This window comes from Tauraco erythrolophus, chromosome 2, assembly GCF_009769465.1.
Source record: "Tauraco erythrolophus isolate bTauEry1 chromosome 2, bTauEry1.pri, whole genome shotgun sequence".
Taxonomy (NCBI): domain Eukaryota; kingdom Metazoa; phylum Chordata; class Aves; order Musophagiformes; family Musophagidae; genus Tauraco; species Tauraco erythrolophus.
In genome coordinates, this window is record NC_141466.1 from 38,193,933 (window position 1) to 38,217,617 (window position 23,685).

The following is a 23,685-nucleotide window of genomic DNA, read 5'->3' on the forward strand; positions in this document are numbered from 1 at the left end:
AAATTATTCCTTTCCTATCAATAAATACTAAACAGAGTACTTTCAGTATGCAAAACCCAAGCCAACCCTACTGTGTATACACCCTGGAGTTTGTTTTCAATGCCTCTTGAACATCTTCCCCCATTAACATTTTAGTCACTTTGGAGTCCAGACTGAAGAAAGCAGATGAGCCTTGTCAAAGAAATCCCTCCACCCTGCCCTGACCATGAACTCTAGAAAAGAGCTGCTCAGGCAGGAGAAAAGATGGTTAGTAGGATAATTTTCAAAGGGAGAGTGATGAGTAAAACTGATTTACTTTAATACATAAATCCTAGGTCACATCATAACTAATTCAGTGTTTCTGTCTGGCCACGCTCTGAGAGAGAACACTTGGCAGCATCAAATCTAATCAAACGGCAGAGCTATAAATAAAGCCATCAACAGTGATGTGAAAGCAAAACTAATCAACACAGCAGCCCTGAGATTCCTCCCTGGAAGAACCTTTTGGATATTTTAACCTGCTTTATAAACAGGAAATCCATTTGCATGTACCTGTGTTAAGATAACTTGTCAATCTGACAAGTTCTGTTCTGAGACCAGAGAAATCATGGCAAATAAATGGATTCCCAAGACACTGATTTTTACTCCAAAAGTACAAAAGCCACCATTAAAAAGAACAACTTTCAACACTGTTTCACACTGACAATTTACAAGCACCATTTACAATCGAGGTAAGCTACCCAGTTAACTCAAGCTTCAAAACCAGAAGCTGGGTGTCTGTTTAGGGCAGCCACCCTATCTTATCTAACCACAAAACTTCCGTGCTTCGCAAATCACAGCAGTAAAGTAAAGCAGAAGGACAACCACTTCTCCTAGGCTAAGCATTAACCCCCTTGGATGCTTATCGTCTGACCGCACTCAGGAGCTGGAAGCCGTGAGGAAGCCGGAGAAGAGGCAGCAAGAGTGCTCTAAGGAAAGCAAAGCAGGCTTCTCCTCTGCACCAACAGTGCGAAGAGGCAGTGTACCACGTTGCCTTCTCATGCAGACTCTTCTGCCTTCATTTCTTTCTTGAGTAGTACCGAAAATTGCATTTTTCAGAATCTAGCAGGAACAGGTGGGCAGTTCTAACTGGTCAAACTTCCATCACACAGGGGATTTCTGCTGGGATTGCCAGACATCTAGAGCTTCCCAGAAGAAAAACATCTCATTTTTAAGTTTTCTTGTAAAGCAACGTTTTTGAAGCTATCAGGCACCAGAAACTGAATTTTTGCAATATGAAAAATGACTATATGGGTAAACGAAATAAACCATACATGAGTGTCTGTCTGTGAGCATCAAGGACTTTTACAAATAGTAATTTCAAAGCAATTCTCAGGTAACTTACAAGGATAAACACATAAAAGGTCATAGAAAAAAATTGTAGTTTAGTCTTTCAGTTCTTTGAACGTCTCAAGTCTATGACACTGCAGCTAAATATTTGTAGACATCAGTCTGAAAATCTAAACAGATTGTCAAATTTTAGTAAATTGAAGCAAGTTCAGCGATGAACCTTCCAACAGAGACCTGAGGACATATAGCGGCAACATGTACTGTTTACTGAGGTCTAAGCAACTAACTAGATGAAGGTTGGTAGAACAGGAAACTGTAATTCAACTGCGATATTGCACAGTATTTTCATACCTTACTCAAAGTTATACCAAATAATTGATATACATAGCACTTAAAAATGCACTAGACTAATCAATACAGATTTAAACAAACGTAACATTTTACACTATTGGTCCCCTTTGGGAAGTTATATAACCATCGCATTCTAAAAATCACACACTTGTCAAACTAAAGAAAAGCTGGCACAACATTCAAAATGCTAAGGAAACTGTAAACATATGCCATAGCTGATAGAAATATTTCCACTTTAACAACATACCAATGACTTAGAGATCCCAACATCGCTTACTTTGTGGGCTGTTTTTTTTTGTTTGTCTTTTCTTGGTTATTTGAAGAAAATTTAGCAGATGCAACAAACTGGTTACTCAAATGGAATGGCTAAAAATCACTGAAAGTTTCATTTAAACACTTGAAATACCAGTACAAGTACAAAGGAAAACAAGAAGATAGTGTGAAAATAAAAAAGCATATTCAAATATAAAGCTCTGTTAAATTCTTGCTAGTCTCTGATTGATTTCCTTCAAAAGAAATCGCACCTGGTATATTTTGATGAAAGTCATTCACATGCACAGAGAGCAGTCATTTCCATGGGAGAAGTCCCCCTGCTCATTAGCAGCGTTTGCACATGAAGTGCAAGCAGTTGCCACTGAAGAGCCAAGCTTTGTTCTGGAGAAGCAGAAATACATCGCGTGCCTCAATCCCTTTTCTCCCATCTCTTTGTGTATCAGATTGGTTGGAAGAAGGAAATTGGGACTAGAAAGTAATATGATGTGCTCGTTTTCATCTCTTCTATCTCAGTTCTATTTTAAGACTTGCCAAAGTGGTTATTACTTATGTTAATTTAATATAGATGCCATCTAAAGTATGTGTTGTTGCTCAACCCAGCAGGCAGCTAAACACCACACAGCTGTTGGCTCCCTCCCTCCTGCAGTGGGATGGGAAGAGCATTGGAAAAAAAGGTAAAACTCGTGGGCTGAAAGAAAAACAGTTTAATAGGACAGAAAAGGAAAGGAAAATAATGACAAAAGAATATACTAAACAAGTGATGCACAATGCAATTGCTCACCACTCGCTGACCGATGCCCAGCCAGTCTTGACTTACTGTAAGTGCTGATGGGCAACAACTAAAACATCAGTGTGTTATCAACATTATTCTCATCCTAGATTCAAAATACAGCACTGTATTAGCTACTAGGAAGAAAATTAACTCTATCCCAGCCGAAAACAAGACAATACGGAGAGGATTCTGGGCAATAAATGGTATACAATCAGAGATAAAATTCCTTTGTCACACAGTTTACATCAGACTGCGGCTCCTTCTCTTCTTGGAAACAAAGTCAACATTGGACTGGCCAATAGCCCTGGCTAGCAGATGTGTTGCCAGACTGATGCATGTGGGAACAAAGCCAGTAACTGTCCTCATCTGTCACCTGTCCTCTCCTGTTCTGCAATGCTGCTGTTATCTGGGTCTCAAGCAGCTGAACCCAACCTCCCATGATCTGTAAAAAAAGTACCAGAGAGGGAGTTGCTTATAGGATTGTATCTTAGGGGTGCTCAGAGAGGAGACGTGCTGTGCAGAGTGGCTGTTGCCCAGACTCTTTCCTATTCGTATGTACAGCTCCTACATGGGGAAACAATGTACTAACACAGCTCTGCAAAGCTGGGTAAAATTTTTCATCTGAATATTATTTCCAGCCAAAAAAAAGAAAAAAAAAAAAAAAGGAGATTCAGCAACACTGAAATGTTTTGTGAACGAATACCTGCTCTATCTGATCCTGTCAGCATTTTATTCCTATTTTAGGAAATACTCAAGCTGATTTGTGACCTTTCAAGACGGACATCATAAGACGCTAGATTTGAAGTAATTTTTCATTCAACTTAATGACTTGCCAAAAACCTTGAAAATTATTTAAAAAAAAATCCTACAAACATTTTTAAAATAATTTTACTGAGTTCTGCATATTTCATTACTTAGGATACACAATTCAGAGTATCTAAAGACCATTATCTGTATTGTAGACTCTACTAGCTACATTATAGATATGTATACAGATTTTTAATAACATCATCAGCTGCAATAAAAGCAACAAGCTTTATTATAATTATCATTATCATTGTTATCCTTGACAATCCCTTAAAAACACCTGTTGATCCTCCTTTTTGTCTTAGGTTAGGTTTACTGCTTTTCATTTGGATTCTGTTGCTAATGGTTCTATTCCTAGCAAAAAAATTACTGAAAAATCCCTTAAAGCTCATCTTCACATTCATACGTAAAAGTGCTAAATAAGATAAAAATAGTGTTTCTGCATCTAATGTTTCTTTGCATTCAGCTAAATGCACTTTTTTTAAACTCAGCCCACCAATATCTTATCATCAAATGTATGATTACCACACATTTTTATAAATGTCTTATAAAAAAAAGTCAAGATTTTAAAAAGTCAGTTTTATTTTCTAAAAGATCCAGAATTAAACAATTCCTTGCCCCTAAGAATTTAGAGATATGATACTAATATTTGAAATACTGTGATGGAATCAGAGAAGAATCTCTGCACATATTTAGATGCAAAGACTCACTTTGCCTTGACTGCAGCTACACTGAAGCTACAAGCATGCAAGCAAAGCATTAAATGTGATCTGTAAAAGAAAAGGGTGCAAAGAAAATTTCAGTTCTGTGTTTGCAAGGAAGAATTAAGAAAAGTTTTAAAACATTTTTTAAAATCATTGCAAATTCTTCAGTTACATGAGAAAAATACCACCATAAATGGTTTTTAAGAAATACTATAACATACTGACCACATTTCCAAATTTCCCTTTCTAAGAAATATTTTGATTTGCTCTCTGGGACTCTGTGTTACAGTTACTAAAAGTACCAGAGAAAAGGCTGTAATGTGAGAATCTGCAAAATTAAACAAAAATGGTGACATTAACAGAGTCTTGAGCAGCCATTTGAGTAGACGATTGTACATGACAAGTCAGTTCTGCCCCAAACTTCATCTAGACACTTGGAACAACTCTGTGAAGGAAATACTGCAGATCCAGCTATTTGTCTTCTTCACAATTTTAAACTAGATAGGCTGAGCTCCCAAATCAATGCTTAAAAATTGAATGAGTTCTTCATGCTGAACAGGCCATCTCATTCATACGAAAATCAAAGTTTATGTTAGTGAAGAAAAGGACTGCTTTGGAAAAGGAAAAAGATAATTTCGGGTCTATCAAAATAAAGGTAGATCATCTGACTCTAAACAAAGGGGGCTTTATTCTTCTGTGAGACAAGAATTCATTCCTGTGCCACAGAATGAGAATATTTTTCCTCTGGATGACTGCAGGTACTCTAAAACGTTCTATAAAATCCCACAAGTTCCAGAAAGCTACAAACTGTGGACCTGATCAGGCAAGAAGTGTATGAAGAGTAATAAAATTCAAGTTTAAGGCTGATGTTCTCTTACAGATAGGCATTTGTGTAGAAAAGTTTAATGTGAAGATAGTAGACTTTTTCTCCCTCTTGATAGTACTTTGGCATCTCTCTATTTCCTTTTCCTGTCATAATTTTGATATTATTCCAAATCAGTGTTTACACTTGCACAAAATAAAACTTGTGAACACAGTGTGAATCAGATGAAAAAGCAAACAAAAATCCTCAGCTCAGTTAAATACAGCCAGAATTATCAGTAGGTCTTTCTATAAAACATTTCATTAAAAAACACAGTAGAAACATAACAGTGAAGCTACACTTATCAAATATATTTGACATATTTTGAAATTATAGTTCTACAAGACATGTATGTCATAGCTTAGCTAAAATAAAGATGATACTTTTGGAAAGGAACAAATTCTCCCAACCCCCACACTACTTATATATTGGAAATAGCCCAAAGTACAGTTATTAATGCAGTAATATCTGTTAAAAAATGTGGGGAGAAACTGCAAATAGATAGAAAAGCAAATGAATACTTTTGAGTACAAGTCAACCATCTACATAACAGGAGAGAAAGTAAAAATTTCTATTTCAGAAAAAAGGAAAAGGGCCACATGTAACACTAACTCAACAGAGTGGTGGGACTTTGTTTGAAAATACTAGCCCTTATTAGGAAATCTTCTGGAAGATGAGTAACTGGAACTGAATTATGTTTCTATTAAGGGTAGTGAATTCCTCAGCTAGACGGTAACAGTAAATAAAAGAGAACATGCTTACATTCACTCAATAGTTTCAAAGAATTAAGTATCATTACTAGAACAAAGAGTTCCTCTTACAAAAATAATCCGGCCTTTTCCTTTGTTTTCAATATTACTCTTCAACCATTTGTTCATTTCCCCCCTCCTGCTACAGAAACATTTGGGTGCACGTGGGATCGGTATGAAGCTTTTACTGGGTTGAGGGGGGTGCTCTTTGCTGCCAGGGTGTCAGGTTCAGAGCCCAGATCCTGTCACCGTCCCTAAGGCACCACCACCATTCCTGCTGCTGCACTACAGACTTTTTTTAGATTGGCTGAAAAGAGAAATCCATCTTATTGTCAGTCTCCCTCCATTCTTCCTTTTGTGCAACCGAGCCATTGTCCTCATACATCACCGCAACTATGCAAAACAAGCTCTAACAGTTGGCTCTGAGAAAAATAACAACCCAGATAGGAAAGACTCTCACGGAGATAATACAGGACAGCCAAACAAGGCTAATGAGGGAGCTGCAGGACGGACCACCACAAGCCTGCTAGGCTGCAGAAAGTTACTTTTCGAGCACGCACAGTCTAAAGTTAAGGAAAAGATTTGCGACATGTGCAGACTTAAGATAATAAAACAGAGATATCTGTAGGGAAGGACGCTCACGTGTACTTGCAGAGATAAACGCCCAACGCAAGCAAATACTTGGAAATGCTCCTCTACAACACAGTCAACAACAAGTGAATTACAGAAGACTAAACTGAACCTGTCGAGTAACTGTATAGCTGTAAGGTTCATTGTAATTCTGTCTTCCAAGATAAATTTCTGAATCTACTGTTCAAAAATCTGAGACCTTGTAGCATTTCATCTGGATGAACACGAGATGATAATACAAAAGCACAACATCAGAAAATGGAAAGTGCAATGGGATAGTATGCTAGATAAGAAACATAAAAAGGGCTGTTTTGTCCCGTGTGCTAAGTACTTTGAGAGGCTTCAGATACTTCTCTCTCTCTGTTCCGTTAGAAACGTTATTGTAATTTCAAGACAAATTCAAAATTTATTTATAACTAATTTATACCCATTTGTTCTCACACCACAGTTTCTGATGGTGTTGCCCTTTAGCTTCAAAAACACTTGTCTTTTTTATGTTTACTCTCATTGCATTCTTACAGAACAATCATATCCCTGTTCAACATTCATTTTTATAGGCTGAACAAACCAGGCAATAAATCATCCTTCAAGGTCTCGATACCCACAGACATCCAGCATTCATTTTCTCGAACGCTGAGTGACCAGCATTCCAGATGAGCTGTCAGCTGTGCCTCATTGAATGATGTTCACATTTTCTTAGCTCTCCAAGGAAACACCTTGCCTGATGCACCCAGGACAGCATTTGCCAGCTCTTATACATAGCTTACGTTCATCCTGTGATTTTTATTACACCCATGTCCTCCTCCTCTTCTTGTGTTTTGTTTGTTTTGTTTTGGTTTTTTTTTTTTTTGCTAGATGACAGAGCTCCAAGATTGCATCTGGAAATTTTCATTAGTCATTCTGAAAAGAATGATTTTGCATTCTGCATTATCAACATTTTATCTGAGTTCTAGTATTCTAGTCCTCAAGTTGATCAGTCCTTCCACTGTCTCACCTGGAAGTGACATTCTTTCCAAATCAGTATCATCAGCATATTCTAGCAGCATATGCACTAACTCTCATTAAAATATTAACAAGATATGCTTGTGGCTTTTGTCTTAGAAACTCAATCAGTAAGCACTCTCTGGCTCTTGTTTCCATAAAACCAGCTGATGCCTCCCTCCTAACCAGTTTCTTCCTGACATCCAGTATTCCTTACTGATCTCCATGCTTTCCATTCAGTCTAATAATAATAGATGATTTATTGAAGTCTAGATAAAATAAGTCTTTTGGACTTTTGTCTAGCACTCAGCTTTCTTATCAAATAAACATAATTTTTAAAAGAAGCACAATTTCTTTCATTATGATAATAACAAAATAAACTCAGAGGTTATGAGGTAAAAGAAACAGGCTCAGAAATGCATCATTGTCATTGTTTATAATTGAGACTCAATCAATCACAATGAAATGTGGGGGGAAGAAAAAAAAAGCCTGACCACTGCAAGAAAAGTAACAAAATTATGGAAAGTAATAGCTTTCTCTAGACAGACAACAAACCACCCCTCCTTATCCCAAAGGCCTCCACCCTCCAGCGTATTTTATTTCTGATTTGTTATCTGCTTTATCTGTCCGTTCTGTCTAGACCTGTATGAAATCTCTAGTTGTATCATAAAATTACTACAAGGATGGACAGAAAATTATCCCTGCTGGCATTACCAAACAAAGACTCTGAAAATGAAAAACTGAGGGTTTTTTTTGTTTTGTTTTGTTTTTTACTAGCAGTGTTTACTCTGAAATGATGTAGCTCCAAGCCTGGAAGATTGCTTTACTCTGCTTAATTTCCATGTTTCCTAGGCAGTGGTATTTTTACCACAGCATAGTGGTGCTTGCTAACAGTTGCTAACTACCTCCTTACCTCCAGTGAACCGTCATATTTTCCACCACTAGAGGACATTTTGTGTAATGGATGGGCTTGTCTTTTCTAAACATCTACCTAAACTTTGGTCATCCAACAAAACCATGAGAGAAAGCCTTCTTCATATCAGTCTTAGAAGGTGAAATGTGGGGCAGTCAACCAGATGAAGAAGTCTTCACACAAAAGGAGCACAGCTATACTGTGGAGTACAAGATTATGAGGACTCCACTGCTCAATGATAATTTCCTCACTTAGATGATGGTATCTTTTCCGAAATCAAGAATTCGGAATTTAATTCAAAAGAACATACAGAAAGCCACTTCTTTAATGGGAAAATTATAGGAAAATACAGAAAATATACTGTAGCAGGGAATTCCACGTGAGGACATGTGCAATTTTTACATAGGGAAATACATTGTGAGATTCTCACATGGTTTTGTTCAGGTTGCCAGTTACTTCCTGAGTGAAGCAGTCACAGCCTTAAGGATTCCTTCCAAGTATCCATTTCACAGACACACATAAGTGAACAGAGTCTTTTTTCTCGCAGTTTTCACCTTGTGACAACACTTGATTTCAGCTCCACTTCACAATACATAACCTCTCTCTGAAACGTTAACGCCTATGGCTTCATTTCAGGTTGATGATGTTAAACTTCACAAACAGGAGATGGGCAGCAAATAACTTTGGTTCTTACGTAGAAATATCTCATAAACATGGCAAGGTATTTCCATTTAGAAAAATGACCCGACATCAGTGTCATGTGAGACTAGACAAGCTCCTCATTCTTCCAAGCTCTTCAGCTCTCCATCTCTGCATTTCTTCTACTCTCATTTGTTTTGAGCCAGTAACAGGAAAAATATACAATATCCCAGGCAAAGTCTCACCTTACATCAGATCACTAATGTTTCTCAATCAATGTCAATGGAAAACTAGTCAGATTACTGAAATTACTGTTGTTGAGCACCATGGAAAATAAAAGTAGTCTCAAAGAACTCCTATTCAGAAAAAAACAGAGTCTATGTCTCAAAAGGCTCACCAGTTGCATCTCTAGTAGCTTTGTTCATATTTATCTCAGAGCTGGTATTTTAAGTCTTCCTATCTGTACTGATTATCATGTTTTGGATATCTCAATTAAGTAAACATCCCAAATTATTTTGCAATTCCTTTTAAACTATTACTCTCAATGCTTTTGACAGAAAAGTTGGCCTCCATTAGAAGTGGCTAAAGAATGAAAATCCTCTAGTCCTTCAACAAACAAAAACACAGCCAGTCATCCTGTCCATTTGCCTTAAAGAGAAAAACCTGTCTTGTTGTCCCAGCAGGCAATTGCATCAGGCTGATTACATCATAGAGATGTGACACTATCAAATCTCTGACAGCATGACGGTGAAGATGTAGTGTCAGAACGGCTGCAAAGCACTGTTAGCACTTAAAAAGAACAAGCAGATGACCTTTCTGAACCCCTCTCTGCTGACCAGGGGTAAGAAAGCAAAAGGGAGGAATCCTTTGCTGCCTTAAGGCATGCTTCTGCATGTACCAGTAGAACTGAGAGGGACCCAGGGATGGGAAGACTTCTGCTCATCTCCTGGTGATAGCCGTACCATTACCTCCATCCACTTTGAAATGTGTTATTATGTCTCTATTTATGGTATAAATTCTGTAATAAAACTCTTTCCTCCTATGGCAGCAGTTTTTATCTCTTTCAAAACAAACCCAGAACCCCAAATCAAAATGCAGTATGATCAATACCTCCCTCAGTCACTCACTGGTTGGGAAACTATAATATAAGAATATCTGCAGCAGAATAGCATGTTCTATCACAAAAGCAAGACAACAGATGACGATTTCCTATCATAATCTATTTTCCTACCATTTTGCTATGATTTAAATTTTAGTTGCTGTAATTACTTAGAAAAACTTCAGTTGTATATTTACTTTGTATATAGGTACATATTTATTTACAAAAATTAGGTTGGCAAAGAAAGCTAGAAAAGTCAGATTATAACTAAAAGTGTACAGAATATGCCTGGAGCTATTTTAATTCTTCTGTGGTCTTCCTGGGGGCTTTGCTTCGTGTTTCTTTTTTTTTCTTTTTCTTTTCTTTTCTTCTTTTTAACTGTGATAGCATAAGCAGAGCTGGATTTTCATTAGGAGTACTGCCAGAAGATTACAAACTTTTTTGGATGAGCTATAAAATCTATCCAATTTGAAGCCACAATGAACAAACTATAGTAAGTAAGGATTTTTTCATTTCAATGAATAGTTACTAAAAGTATTATGAAATCTTAAACATAATCGAAAGAAAGGTGCAGCAGAAATACATATTTTTCCCTGCAGATTTACATAAAATAAAACCTGATACTTTCACTGACGATCTGATAAGGCACATAATCAGAATAAATATTTTCCAACAGCACTGAACAAAGTTGCACAAAATAATGTGATTACTCGTCCTTCTAAACCTAACATGCAAGTGGATCTGCCCCATATATGCAAAAAGGTCCACATGTGTATATATAGACATATATATGCATGCATAGGCTCTCACACATACGCACTCCTTCTTCAATTAAAAAGCAAATCAACTCTTGGAAATAATAGCTACCTAGTAGCAGTTTCATACACACCACTTCTATTTTGATATAAGATTAAACCTGTGCAGTATGCTAAAAGCAAGAATTATCTACAAAAAGTCAAATTCAGCCGTTATTGACCATTTCTTCATATGAAAGAAACAAAGATGGAAGCTAATTTTACCAGTTTTGAAGATAGTAGTAAACTAGAATTTCAGATCTACATGTTCCACCAAAATAAGGAACCTCTGATTTTCAAGAAAATCTGACCTTTTGTTTCATTTCTGATCTATTTTGAGTTTTCAGGAACAAATAACTATATATGTCATGTGTACCTGACTTAAAAGCATGCAAGTCATCGGAAAAAAATAGTAAACTTACCATTTCAGAAAAAACTATGGAGGCTACACAGGGATTTCTGTATTTTTTATACTTCCTTTAAAATTCATGCTCTGTCTCAACAGCACACCTTCAGTTACTGAAGATCTGCAGCAGAAGTTCATACTTGGCACCACTTTTTGGAGGCCCATACACCTCCACATCAGTTTTAAAACTTCAGAATTTGGCTATTAGAACCGACTTATTAGAACCGACCAATTTCAAGGATCTAGTTTATATTATATTGACAAAACAGATTATTATTTTTTTTTAATTCTCAATAGTGGAGACATTAAGTTACTTAGGCACAACACATTAAAATGAACTAGACCTTTTTAGATTTCTCTTCCTCTCTTGTACACTACAGGAAGGAAGGAAAGTTGGCCTCTGATTTAGGGCATGAGTATTTAGTCTTCAATAATGGATTTTCTCTGGAAAACCTACCAAGTCTCATGTGTATATCCTTCTAAAAAAGTGCATTAATTCAACTCACTGATTTCTGACATAATTTAACTAAAAAAATAATGACTGACAAAACATGCCACGTTTTATTTGCTCTGCTTGTAACACAGTACCGTTTGCCTGACCCACAGTAAGGCAAAGTAAATATCATGCTCAACTCTGTTTTACAATCATGAATATACATAATCATACTTTTCATATTTGATTTGCTGTTTGAGTTTCATTATAACTTTAGGTGCTCCATTCCTTGCAAAATTCCTATTGTTTTGAAATTTACACTAAGCAAAATTTAGTATCTTTCTATGAAGAACGGGAACATTTGAGCTTTAAATAGATAATCCTGAGACGTGTTTGGAAGTCACAGTTCAGATTTTTAGTTATTTACTAACTTCACTGAGAAGAGTGGGTTAGGGCTCATGCCAGGCAAATCATCCTATGTTTTGTAGCCCTCTGTGCCTTCCTCCTGGGTATACAGCCCTGGTTCCTGGTCAGAGCTGGACTACTGAGTAAGATGGAGCAAAGATTTTCTCTGTCACAGCAATTCTTATTTCAATGAGATTTAGGAGCTAGAAAAGAATGTCAGATCAAACCACAAAAACATTTTGTAAAATACTAAAAATATTTTGTTCTTTATAGTAAGTGGAGTAAAACATCAACCTAAAAGCCCTTCTATAATACAATACCACTTTTTTTTTACTTTAAGAGCATGTCATTGATCCTGATGCATCTCAAACATCTTCCTGTATACAACTGTCTATATTGTAGTCTAATATTCAGGCAGAGTGTATTTCTTAGCAACACAATATTAATTACAATTCTGGGCTTCCAATATACCTACTACCTCTCTCATTTGGTCCAACTGCATGATTGTATGCTTTCTGACTTAAAATTCATAAATAAGTAGTATAGAAAAGTATTACATTCTTTTTTGTTAAAGCTGATCAAGCTTTACATTTTGAAAGAATCACTTTTACTGCTTATTTAGCAATACAAGAAAATCAAGGGAAAAGGGTGAGATATTTGATGATATAAACAATATTGTTACTTACCTTAGTTTAGATTACCCTGACTATGTGAGAGAAGTGCTGCAATATGTGTGCATTCTAGGCTAGGCTGAAGCTTTTCCTCTTTCTTTTCCTTCATTTGGAAAGAACAAACCCTTAGGGTCAGATCCTGCTCCCACTGAAGACAAGAGCAAAACTCTTCACTGAGGTTCAATAGGAGCAGGACAGGGACTTTAAAACCCTTTTTTTCCCCCTTTTGTATCTCTCTGTATGAGCTTTTGTTCCTTCAGGCTATGCAGATATGAAGCTTTTAAGATTTCTGAAGTCACAGTAAAGAACTGGAAGTCTTATGTTCCTAATGAAGCATCATGCTGTCGTCCAATTTATCTGAAATCACTGACCCTCATTTGCCAGTGTTGTTTTTAAAGAAAAAATATTGGATTTACTCTCAACTAAGAAATCAAAGGTAGTTTTTAAAACCATATTTTTTGCTACGACAAGTACAACCTTTTATTCGAGTTACATAAGTGCCATTCATTTGCTCAGATTTCAATTCCCCCATTCATACTCAAGCCTTCTGCTAGAAGAAATTTCCTATACATAAAAAGCTGCTCTTAGCCAAACCGTTATCCCACATATGTCTCTTTGCATTTCCTTGCCTACCTGTAAACAAGACTTCTAAGAGATAAAAACATTTTTCATTGATCAGGACAGAAAGTTGTTATGGTACGAATTTCAAAAGGCATTTGTATACTGTTTCCTGCAGATGTGTAATGATCAAAGAAAATTAGTATTTCAGAAATGTATTCACAGCTGGAAAATCTTCTCTCCTGAGTGATCTATATCCATATACACGTAACACAGATGCCACAGATGAAATAATGGTAAATCGTGTTTGGTGAGAGTCCTGTTTCTGAAGAGTGTGTGTCTCACTCACCTGTTTGGCTAAGTTGGGATGTGCTTCTGCTCCTTCGAGACACTATGGCAACCACTTTGGCACTAAGGCTGGAACGCCTTTTCTTCCCACCTGTTCCAACCATGCCGACAGCCGTGTCCGACTGACTCCCGTCATTGTGCTCCAGCTTATATATCTCTCCACTCACACTTGTGCTCTTAGTGATTCTCCCTGAAGTCCCCATCCGTCTGCCTTGCATTTTAGGAGTAAATGTACTACAGTTACAAAGTAAAAACAAACATGTTAATTTGTCTGTGTAACAGCATTTCCAAAAACCTTTTTTTTTTTTCAATTAGTAAATTAATTTTAAGTCTTGATACATTTTCATTTATTTGGTTCGCAAATAAAAGGTTAAATTGATGCTCCTCAGAGTATGTATTTCCAGTATTATAATTTGTTCTTCACTTCTTTCAGGGAAATAAATAAACCGAACACATTTCCAGGTTTTTCAGAGTGATAGAAAGAGAGACAAGCAACATTTAAAACTCATGTGGAGCCTTTCTGTCTATATCCCCAGCATACAGAAAGCAACAAAACAGAAATTTTATGACCAAAGAAACTGAAGAGGGGCTAAGAGAATATATATAGGTTAATACATGTATCTTAATAGCACCGTTCAACAAAGCCTTAAGGCCTAATAGATATGAAGATATCATCTTCTATATTTTCATATTTCACAGAAAGAGATAATATAATATGTAGTATTTTTTAGGTCTTCACTCTCTCACTTCTTTAAAGGTAAATGCAATTATCACAGTATGAAGGGAAAATAATTTGGAGGCAAAAAAAACCCGATAACCCACTAGAACTTTCACTAATTGACCAAAAGATGAATTGCTCTATCAGTTCTGTTTGATTTTCTTTAGCTATCGCATTGTATTTGAATGTTTCTATAAAATCCTTTTTCTGCTCCTCCATGTAGAGGCTGGATAAAGTATCCAGAAACACGCTCTAGAGAACAATCTCAAATACAGACACGACATACTAATACACAGTCCTAACACTGCCATGACCAAGCGATGCCCTAGCTCTAAAGGCAATATGAAGTCAGCCATCACTCTGCAGAGAGTCAGAAATTTAAGCTGAGTGAGCCTCTCACTTCAGATGTAGCTGTTAAATCAGCCTAGTATGTGGGAAATTTCTTGCTGCTAATTAGTAGACCTACTGGCGACGCACTAATTTTAGGGATTTTTTTTTTTCAGTAATTTTGCATTTGAAGTCAAATTTTGAATGTATTTGTCGAGTGACAGTCCTGCTGTCTCTCCCAGCAGTTTCCCTTCCCAGCAGATGTGATGGCCTGCTCCTGCACCCTGCACCTCCCTCCCCCAAAAAATAAGAAAGAGAGCACTTAAAGGTGCAGGCTTCTTTATGTCATGGCAAGTTTCAGACAGATAGGAAATCTTGCCAGGGAGAAATGAAGGGGTCTATGGGAGAAGAACTGACACCTTGTGACTTCTAAAGTCAAGCTAAAGCTTAAATCGGGCCCTGCTAAAGCTTAAATCGGTCCTGTTCAAAGACAAGCAAGTGTAAAATAATGTATACTTAAATTATTTTTAACTGGCAGTTTTCAAGTGTGACCACAGGTAAGAGTGGATAAAAATAGACAATGTTTTTTGAAGAAGAAGCTGGAAAAGTCAAGTCTTTGAATAGACAACACTTTCTAGAAAGGTCATTATCAATCTCAGCACAGGCATTTAACTATGTTCAGCATCTAGGATCTGCTCCTGCTAAATTCAGACGAAAAAACAGCTACCAGTTTCACACAGAACAAGGTGCTGTGATGCACTGAAGTACTCAAGAACATATTTCAGTGGACCACCTGAGGCACACAGAGCTTAAAATAGGTTCTCTCTTATTCCCTTCTATCAATCACAACTTTAGTGACTGGCTTTTGGGTTTGCACGGCAAAAATAGAACAACATATGTATTTTGATGTTTCTATGTACAATTCCTTTGTATTTTATCGTAAATCTCTCCCAGCACACACCCTCTCACATGTATGTGAGCACACACACACAGACACACATATTCAATCATTCTAGAAAGAATATTAACTGCACTTTTTGGTAATTTCAAAAAAATCTCAAAAAATATCATCTTCCATAAGGAAGGAAGCAAGTATCAAGGAGAAGGTTTTGTGCAAGCAAACCAGTTCTGTTCACTTAAAAATAAAATCAAATTGAGAAAAAATGCCCTAAAGTATTTACCATTCCAAAATAGAGGCTGATTTTCTTGAGGGAGATAAATTTCTTGATTTTAATATAAATCATGTCCCTTATATAGTACAGGTGTTTACTTCATAGGCTACATATACTGCTGCTTTTTAAAGTGCTAATGATCACTAAATAATGATATTTTTATTATTGTTCAAAGAATGCAGTAACCTCAACTTTACAAAATATCTGACCTAGCAGCTACCTTTGTTTCAAGTAACACAGACTTCTTTCTTTACCTGTCCATACACATTGTCACATGAAAAAATATTAACTGAGATTGCCACATAGGAATCATTATTCTTCAAATAGCAAATTAATTTTAAAAAGCAGTGATCAACATCACAAAATTCCTGCTGAAACTTCTGATAAACATATTTTTCTACAATTTGAGAAGATTTAGTGAAATCTTATCTTTCTTAATTCTGGGGCTTTAGCACAGAATTCTGGCTATAGCCAGAGACTCTTAGGAAATGTTTTCTCTTCACATTGAAGAAGTGATGTTACTAACTTGCACACTTATCAATAAAACCTTAAAACTAGAGATCAAATGTACAGTGTGATAATATTGTCTGAATATGCAATCAACCTGCATCATTAGCTCAGAGTGCTGTCAAACAATCCCCATATTCAAACAGAAACTTCGATCCCTAATTCAGTATATAAGGGCTCGCCAACATCATTCCTACATCAGCCAGTTTCCGATGTTGAGTCCCTTTTCCTCCTATGCTGAAGAAACAAGGCCCCACACTCATGCCCATAGGGTGCTAGAAGGCAACACCATTGACCGGTTTGCTTCTCTGGAGGAGGAGACACTTTGCCATTTCAAGCAGAGAGCAGACTAAAAGTACAGTCTAATATTGGGAGGGGGCAGAATCACACAGGCCTCATGTCTGGGGGTCCTACTCTCTACTTTGATTAGACATGGATAACGCCTTTCCACGTGGATAATTCCTTTCCACCAGCACTTGGAATTGGACTTCAGTGACTATTTCTGCGACGCTGATGATGCCCCCTACTCAAAGCCTTCTGTAGTCATTTTGTTCCCATTTTGAGCCATGGAGTTGGTGTCAGTTCTGGAACTCTTGAGTTTATGCATCAACACCTTAGTAAGAGGGAAGAAACTGAAAATACTTCTTTTGAAAGCATCCATTGACTTTTGAGCTATATTGACATGTACTTTGCTGACATACTAATCTATAAACGTATCATTTACAGCAATAAAGTTTAATGGACTATAAAATCTGCCACGCAACTAAATAAAGAATTGTTTATCACAGTATTGACTTTGCTCTACTGAATTTCAAGTGTTAATGCAGATAATAAATACTAATCTTATGATGTTTTTATACCAGTCTTCACTTTTTTGTACAATGGAGCTGATATGCTCTAATCTCATGTTATTAAATAATAATATTAAATAATAAGTTTAGGAGACAATGATGTCCATCAACTGAGAAATAAGAATTGATAGTACTGTAACTTTAGGAAAATTCCATTTGTGATGCATTAATGCCCTAATTCAAGGACTATGAATACTTTTGAATAATAGATAAATTGCTTTTTCAAAGACCCACATAAATTTCCATTTTCATCCTTTGTGACAGGTAGGGGGACCTAGGAGATTCGCCTTAATAAAAAAAAAAATTGAGATTTTGGAATTCAGATTAATCTTGTGCTTGTTTTTACCTTGCAAATATCAAGTCCTACTTTCCTAGGAAATATGTTCTAGTGTACTTCTAGCACAAAATAGCTATTAGTTTGCTAGAAACAGGCTTAATGGGATAGGACGAAGGATCAAATCCTACAGTTGTCTGACACTTCCCCTTGTCATAACTAAGCAAACAGATTAAGATTCCTTTGTGTTCATCTAATCCCTGGGCTAGTTTATTATTTGACATTAATTGGAACAGCATTAAAAGAATGAGCATTTAAAATTCAGTCGTCTTATACCATCTAATTGAGTACCCTTAGAACACAATATTTTTCCATTCCGTTACTGGCTATCACTTGGAGAAACAGCTCCTAGCTCACACTGTTACTTTCTTCAATATGGTTAGCGTTTATTCATGAAGCACAAAGAAGGAAAAGAGTTGCATGAATTTACATATACCCTTCTGATAATAACATACCTAAAATTTTATTTTCCTGTACTGTAATTGCTGGGATTATTGACACATTCATTTAAAGGCAGATGCAAGTTTTTGCAGGCTTGTGGCTAAAATTATTAAATTATTAAGTTATATTGTTGATTCAAACCTAGTTACCATAACACAATAAATAGTTTCCAGTAACAAGATAGCTAAGAGTACCATATTTACCATTATACTCCATTTATTTCTAAATGAAATGATTCATTATATTTTTATTTAAAATTATTTTACCATCTTTAGCAAAAATCTTATGCTATTTCTAAGTATTGGCAGAACAACATCATCAATATGTATATGAAGTATAGTTACAGACAATCTACTAGATGGCCTTTGAAAGTCCCTTCCAGCCCTAAAGATTCTATGATCCTATGATCACTTCCTCTGTTTTCCTTCACAGATATTTAGCATGGAAAAAGAGTCACTTGATTTTTAATTTTTTTTTTTTTTTAATTGAAGTAAACCACTAAAGTTAAAACTCCTTTGACCCCTGCAGGTGCAGAGCTGCCCTCTTGCTACTCTCCTCAGATCTGTCCTCCAGCACTGGAGCCACCCACTACCCTCCCACTCCCGCATCAGCTGGGAAGACATCACTCCCTTTACCAAGGAAAAAACGCTTAGATTTTCCTGCTGAAACTTATAGTTGAGATGAATCCTATCTAAAGTGGTATCTGTACTGCATAAGGCAAAATCAAGCCTGTATTTACATGTCAGCCATCAGAGTTGTGAAAGAAAGCAGCACTTTCAGTTTTGCAGGCTGCTGCTATCTGAAAGTTGTATCTGTGGGAATGAAGAATGACCTATTAAGACAAAGAACTTATTCAAACAGTAGTTTGAGTTACAAACTGCCATAAAAATTATCCTATAAAATGAACACAGTACAAGGACACTGTGGATTATACTTGGTTATATTAAACTACGGCATACACAGCTACATAGAACTGAAACAAAGCCAATTATACGTACTAAATTAATGTATATCTTTCTACATATGGATATCTAACACATATATTCAAGATGCATAAAATTATACTGGACAAATTATTTGGATTGAGAGAATTAGTATATAGATATACACTCAGTATTTCTCAGTAACTACATAAAATACCTGCAAATAGTACATATCACCTGAAAAAGAAAGATGGTAAGACACGGAAAGCTAGAAGAAACTTTGCCCATAAACTCACCTATACAATATCTGGAAGTATATCCTTTTAGGGAAAAAATCTTAAGTAATGAGCCATTGCTAAAATGACAGTATTTCTTTCATTCTCTTAGACTTACTGATGATTAATAAAAAAATACTCTAGGTGTTTAGTTTCATCATCACTCATTATTACTCCATTCATTTTTCCAATAATGCAAGCCATGAGTAAATAAACAATATCTCCTGTATTCCTTGCCGTATAGACGATATTTTACTATAAGTTCTTTCCACGCAGTTGCAGTAACTTGAATCTTTCGACAGAACCCCTGGCCTTCACCAGCACGAGCTAGTAAGCTTCCTTTCTCTTCTGCTGAATGCAGAATCACGCACTAATTCACAGCCCCTGTGGCACCCTTTTGCAACGAGGTAGCTCATGAATACTAATAGCCTCCTAAACATTGTGGACCAAAGGGAAGATGAGCACTCCTTTATAATGAGGAACATTACATTTCTAAAAATAAAGTAAGTCTTGTTATTAGTATTATGTGATATATAATAAATAAATCCAAAATCTAAATTACCTATCTAAATTGCTCTGTCAGTCTTAGAATATAGAGCTATAGTTCCATACGATATATAACATACGCTGCAAGATTAATTACTGTACAATTTATGGTATTTCATCAATTAATTCAAACATGGTGCTTTACAAACCAAAGGAAAAACACATATCCTATATTAAAATTCTCTCTAGTTAGTCAGGACACTTTTTTTAGACCATAAAGGAGTTAGCTGATTCAATGAAACAGTAATTTTGTACAGTCTGTACCAGCTGGAACTACATATTGATCTAACATGCACATTGATCCTATATTAAATCCATGAAACAGCTATTAGAAAAAAACTTGCTTCTCCTGTAAAGTCACCATATTAGAGTCCTATTGGTCTATGGAGACAGTTGATATCCAGTAACTCTTGTAAATGGTATCTGTTCTTGATAACATTCCTGTATCGTAAAAAAGTGCTACCCAGTGACACAGACACTATCTCTGGAACGTCACAGTCGCAGCTCCTTTATGTTCAATGTGTAAAGTCTCACCGAGGTAAGGGCTGGGGAAGACTTCATTACAGAAGTCTCCTCTGGGAGCTTAACTGGTTAGCATCCTGCTTTGGAAGACCAGGAAATTTCCATGTTGGAATACAGTATCAGAATCTGCTTTCTGAAAATGCCTTCTCAGTAACACACTGACCAGTGAATTCTGCAAGTTTCACAGCTCTGATAGATTCCTAATTTTTACACTTGTAAAACTAGCATTTCTCCATGAAATGAAAGAATTCGGGAAGTAAGTCTGAACATTACAAGAGACAGACAGGTTTTAACTATTTTCCAAGAACATTTCCCCAAGTTGATGTCTATTCTCTGAAAGAAGCAGAGCAATTGCCTCTGTACGCAGGAGCCCGCGTGTCTGCCTGCGCGCACCCACGGCACCGTCAGCCTGAACCCAACAAATCACATGAATCACAATGGGAAACCAACACAAGATCAGTTAGTTACTGCAGGGGTAGGTATTGCTATTCCTGCTGATGCAGACAGGCTAAGGGGAATCAAAGCCCCAAATCTGACTGCAAAGAGCCATGTATATATTAAGTTCAAGTGTGCCAAGCATGGTGAGCACGCAAATGTTAAGTCTGGATCAAGGAAATAGGTATTAGGGGGTGTGTGTACGACAAATACAAAAATGTGGAGTTTTTCATGCTCACTACTGAATGGAGGAAACTTTCTTCAGTAGCAAGAAAGCAGAATTCACCAGCTTTTCTTTCTTTGTGTAACACTCTGCAATAACATATTATTCTCCCTGTTACAATATGTTGCATTGCTTTTTTCCCTCCAAAGCATGAGGCACTAAGTAGTTGTGATCTCACTGCTCTTCATGTAAAAGGGCTACATCATGGATGTGAAAGAGATTGCTCACTGCTCCTTTACAAAAGTAAATAATAGCAACAGGCAATAGCCACAAAATAGGGAATGGAGGAGGAAAATTTGAAAGGCTAAATGGAACACTGGAAGGACAGGACTAACAAAGAAAATACAGAAAACATTTTTAAAAAGATAAACTGACATGATGATGAAGCAAGCGAGAGCTATCCTGAGGTCCAAGCCATGGCTAAAACTATTTTCCTACATTTCTTTATTCTAAAAATAACATGTACTACCTGTTAAAAATGTTAGTGTAATGTTCCTAAACTAAAAATTTATGAATTGTATTTCATCTTAATCAAGTGCAATAATTAAATGAAACACCAATTAAAATTATTTTTTCAGTCTTTTTCAAACCATTAAAACAGGCTTCTGGTAATGTAACAGTTTCTTTGAAAGAGAAAGCATAATTAGATAATTAAAAATGCACAAGCAATGCTCCGTAGTACATTTTTCATGTACAGATGTTCTGAAAGGATTAAAGACTCCATCTCTCTGACAGACACATAAAGCAGTTTATAATGATGGATTTGAAAAAATCATTATCTTCAGATAATGAATAATTAGAACATTAATTACTCTGGCTTCACCTTGGTTTTGTACATAAATGACCTCAGGGCCAGAAGTTTCCATCTGTAATATACTTTTTTGGGGTAAAAAGGATACATTATATTTTTTAAGCAGCTTAGTTTGACTTTTTTTTTATTTACCTTGCCTCCATGACAGTAATTTGGAGGCTACTGCCCTCTATTTCACCCTCAAAAAGCAAGAGTTGTGACTCAGATTACATCAGTGTGCTTGCCCTTGCCCCAAGTGAGATCACGTAAGAAGCAATATTAATTAATAACCATATATGTTCAAAATGTTTCTCACTTTAATGAAACTGGGAAGTGCACTTGTTAATGAAACAGTTTTGGTGTTTGGTTTTGAGCTGCAGTGATTTGGATAATCAGAAACAAAGTAGGATTGCCAATTTACTTCAAGTACTGTGGTGGATGCTTACACTGTGGAGATTTTAGTTTTAAAATGCCAGTCAGTTACGATGTTACTGGCTTGCCTGTTAGTTACATCTATTCTTCAAATTTGTCAAACATCAAAAAATTTAGGTAGGAATTTTCCATGCCTGGTTTCTGCCCAAGGTTGAATTTCTTCTTTTATTTATTCTAACTGAAATACCATGACAGATTGTCTGGTCCTTTTGAAGGAATTAAAAAGAAAAAAAAAGTCCGTATCGTACTGTCTTATAATAAACAGATAAATAAATTCACTTGGTTTTGAGAAGTACTTATGGCTGGAGCCTGATTGAAAGCTGTCAATGAGGTGATCCTTCTATTTGGCACAAACTGTTTTCTGTTCCTTTGAGTATCTGTAAATTTGGTAAAACAACATCTTTAAGTCATAACTCTCATGTTAAGAGATTTCATATACACCAAGAGACTTTATATTACAAAACAGAGTTCCACTCACTCACAGTCCTTATTGCTAAATAGATTGTACATCTCCTGAATACTACTATTTAACCTCAAGGCTAGAGGCAGAAAGTCAGTATTTCCCAGGACTGGCTGCTCTGGACCTGGGAAAGTCAGCTGGACTGTCCAGGATGCAGGGAGGCTGCATCTTCTCTGTTGGCCATCAGACATGACCCAAGACAAAGTCATCTGATTGGAGTGCAAAAAAGTGAGATGGAAATAGGCCCTGGAAGGAAAGATATTGGTTCATGGTGATACTGAAGTAGGAAGAGAGTAAGAATTTCGACCAGAATTGATCCATTGGGAAGGAACTGAAGATACCAAGGTTTTACAAGTTTTCCGAAGTCCAATAACTAGGCAGAGAAGAGATACATTAAATAAGGCGCCCTGATGAAGAAAGGCTGCTTTTTAAAGATCATCTCAGTACTTATCTATTCTCTTTGGTCTGCCAGCTGGACACTCTGGCTAGGGGCAGGTCATGAGATACAGTGGAGGAGAGAGGTGACTGCCGTGTGGGCTGTTAGGTTGTGACTCTCTACTAGTAGAATTGTTCTAAAACATCTTGTATGCATGGTCATTACACTGTAATAAATATTGAAGTTGAATTGAGTTTGATTAACTTATTTTTTTATCAACTCTCCATGTCTGATTTAACACTTGCATATCTTTTGTGAGCACAGCACTAATGCAAACACGTGCAACACACAGTGCAAATGCAGGTACTAAATGTGGAAAGCCTACAACAAAAAAAATAGTTCATCTAGTATCCACTGTTGATGGTCCACATTTCACCTCTTTTTACCCTTGCAGTAGGAGTTTGATCAGCAACTATGGAGTAGGTAAGTTTCATTGACAATTTTAAAGCATCCTATGCTTTGAAAAATACTGCTTCTTATAACGTTACCCCATACACCATTCTCTGCATCATTAATATTGAGATGCTCTCTGGACTGATTAAACACTAACACCAGTCACATAGTAAAATGTTAATTTAAACATCCTATTT

The 23,685-nt window shown here is 36.4% G+C and overlaps 1 protein-coding gene across 1 annotated transcript in view; it reads right to left on the reverse strand.

Moving 5' to 3' along the window:
- The window catches only part of RIMS1 (regulating synaptic membrane exocytosis 1), a 349,852-nt gene that overhangs the window by 28,132 nt on the left and 298,035 nt on the right, over window positions 1–23,685 (reverse strand). The window contains exon 22 of the mRNA XM_086625267.1: window positions 13,705–13,937. Coding sequence (XP_086481393.1) covers window positions 13,705–13,937 — 233 coding nt within the window. The remainder of the gene's footprint in view (window positions 1–13,704; window positions 13,938–23,685) is intronic.